This window comes from Neopelma chrysocephalum, unplaced genomic scaffold (genome assembly GCF_003984885.1).
Source record: "Neopelma chrysocephalum unplaced genomic scaffold, ASM398488v2 Primary Assembly neopelma1_93492, whole genome shotgun sequence".
In the NCBI taxonomy this organism is placed as follows: Eukaryota; Metazoa; Chordata; class Aves; order Passeriformes; family Pipridae; genus Neopelma; species Neopelma chrysocephalum.
This window is the reverse complement of record NW_020922207.1, coordinates 18,738-20,179: the sequence shown is the minus strand read 5'-3', so window position 1 is coordinate 20,179 and position 1,442 is coordinate 18,738. Positions and strand designations below refer to the sequence as shown.

Here is a 1,442-nt window from a genome sequence, read left to right as displayed (position 1 = left end):
GTGCCTCCCTTCTGCAGTCCAAATTGCTCCTAGACAACAGTACAGGAATTGAACTTTTCCATCAAAGCTGGGTTCCATGTGACATCCCCTGTGATCACGAGAGCTGTCCCAAACCAGCTCCATGTCTGCACTGCAGCAGAGCAAAGCTGAGTCCTTGGCAGCACATGGGCAGAGCTCCTGCTCCTCACAGCACCCTCAGAGAGCACAAACCAGAGAAAAGAAATGCCTGAAAACTGCCCTGGCTTCGCTGAGAGGGGGCTGTCTTAATTGTTCCCTGTGCTTTCCTTTTCTCAACAGACCCTGTGCTAAGGAACAGCAAATGTCCAACAGCAGCTCCCTCACCGAATTCGTCCTCCTGGCATTTGCAGACAGGCGGGAGCTGCAGCTCCTGCACTTCTGGCTCTTCCTGGGCATCTCTCTGGCTGCCCTCCTGGCCAACGGCCTCATCCTCAGCGCCGTAGCCTGCGACCACCACCTGCACACCCCCATGGGCTTCTTCCTGCTCAACCTCTCCCTCACAGACCTGGGCTGCATCTGCACCTCTGTCCCCAAAGCCATGCACAACTCCCTCTGGGACACCACAACCATCTCCTACATGGGATGTGCTGCACAGGCCTTTTTCTTTCTATTCTTCATCTCAGCAGAGTATTATCTCCTGACCATCATGTGCTATGACCGCTACGTTGCCATCTGCAAACCCCTGCACTACAGGACCCTCCTGGGCAGCAGAGCTTGTGCCCACATGGCAGCAGCTGCCTGGGCCGCTGGCTTTCTCTATTCTCTGCTGCACACAGCCAATACATTTTCCCTGCCCCTGTGCCAGGGCAATGCCCTGGGCCAGTTCTTCTGTGAACTCCCACACATCCTCAAGCTCTCCTGCTCACACTCAGGTTACCTCAGGGAAATTGGCCTTCTTATAGTAAGTTGTTTTTTAGGTTTTGGGTGTTTTGTTTTCATTGTGTTCTCCTATGTGCAGATTTGCAGGGCTGTGCTGAGGATCCCCTCTGAGCAGGGACGGCACAAAACCTTTTCCACGTGCCTCCCTCACCTGGCTGTGGTCTCCCTGTACCTCAGCACTGGCATGTTTTCCCACCTGAAGCCCCCCTCCATCTCCTCCCCATCCCTAGATCTGATTGTGTCAGTTCTGTACTCGGTGGTTCCTCCAGCAGTGAACCCCCTCATCTACAGCCTGAGGAACCAGGAGCTCAAGGATGCCCTGAGGAAACTGATAACTGTGTGTTTTTCAGAAGCAATAAACTCTCCTTCTGCATGTTATCTATCTCATTAAAGGCCAATACGGTTATGGACTTCTTTAAAGGTCCACCATAACTTTTCTATTTTTTGCTCCTGGGAGGGGTGTTATTTTAGTGAGAATTTGTTCACACCAAAATATCTTTATATTTATAAATATATATATAAATATATAAATCTTTATATATATA

At 50.7% G+C, this 1,442-nt stretch overlaps 1 protein-coding gene across 1 annotated transcript; it reads left to right on the top strand.

The window, feature by feature from the left end:
- Nucleotides 1–319: 319 nt before the first annotated feature.
- Nucleotides 320–1,228, top strand: LOC113980286 (olfactory receptor 14J1-like; the record flags this gene model as incomplete). Its single annotated transcript, XM_027707519.1, has 1 exon — nucleotides 320–1,228. A coding segment is annotated over exon 1 (909 nt), but the record flags the coding sequence as incomplete, so codon positions are not given.
- Between the last annotated feature and the right edge of the window lie 214 nt (nucleotides 1,229–1,442).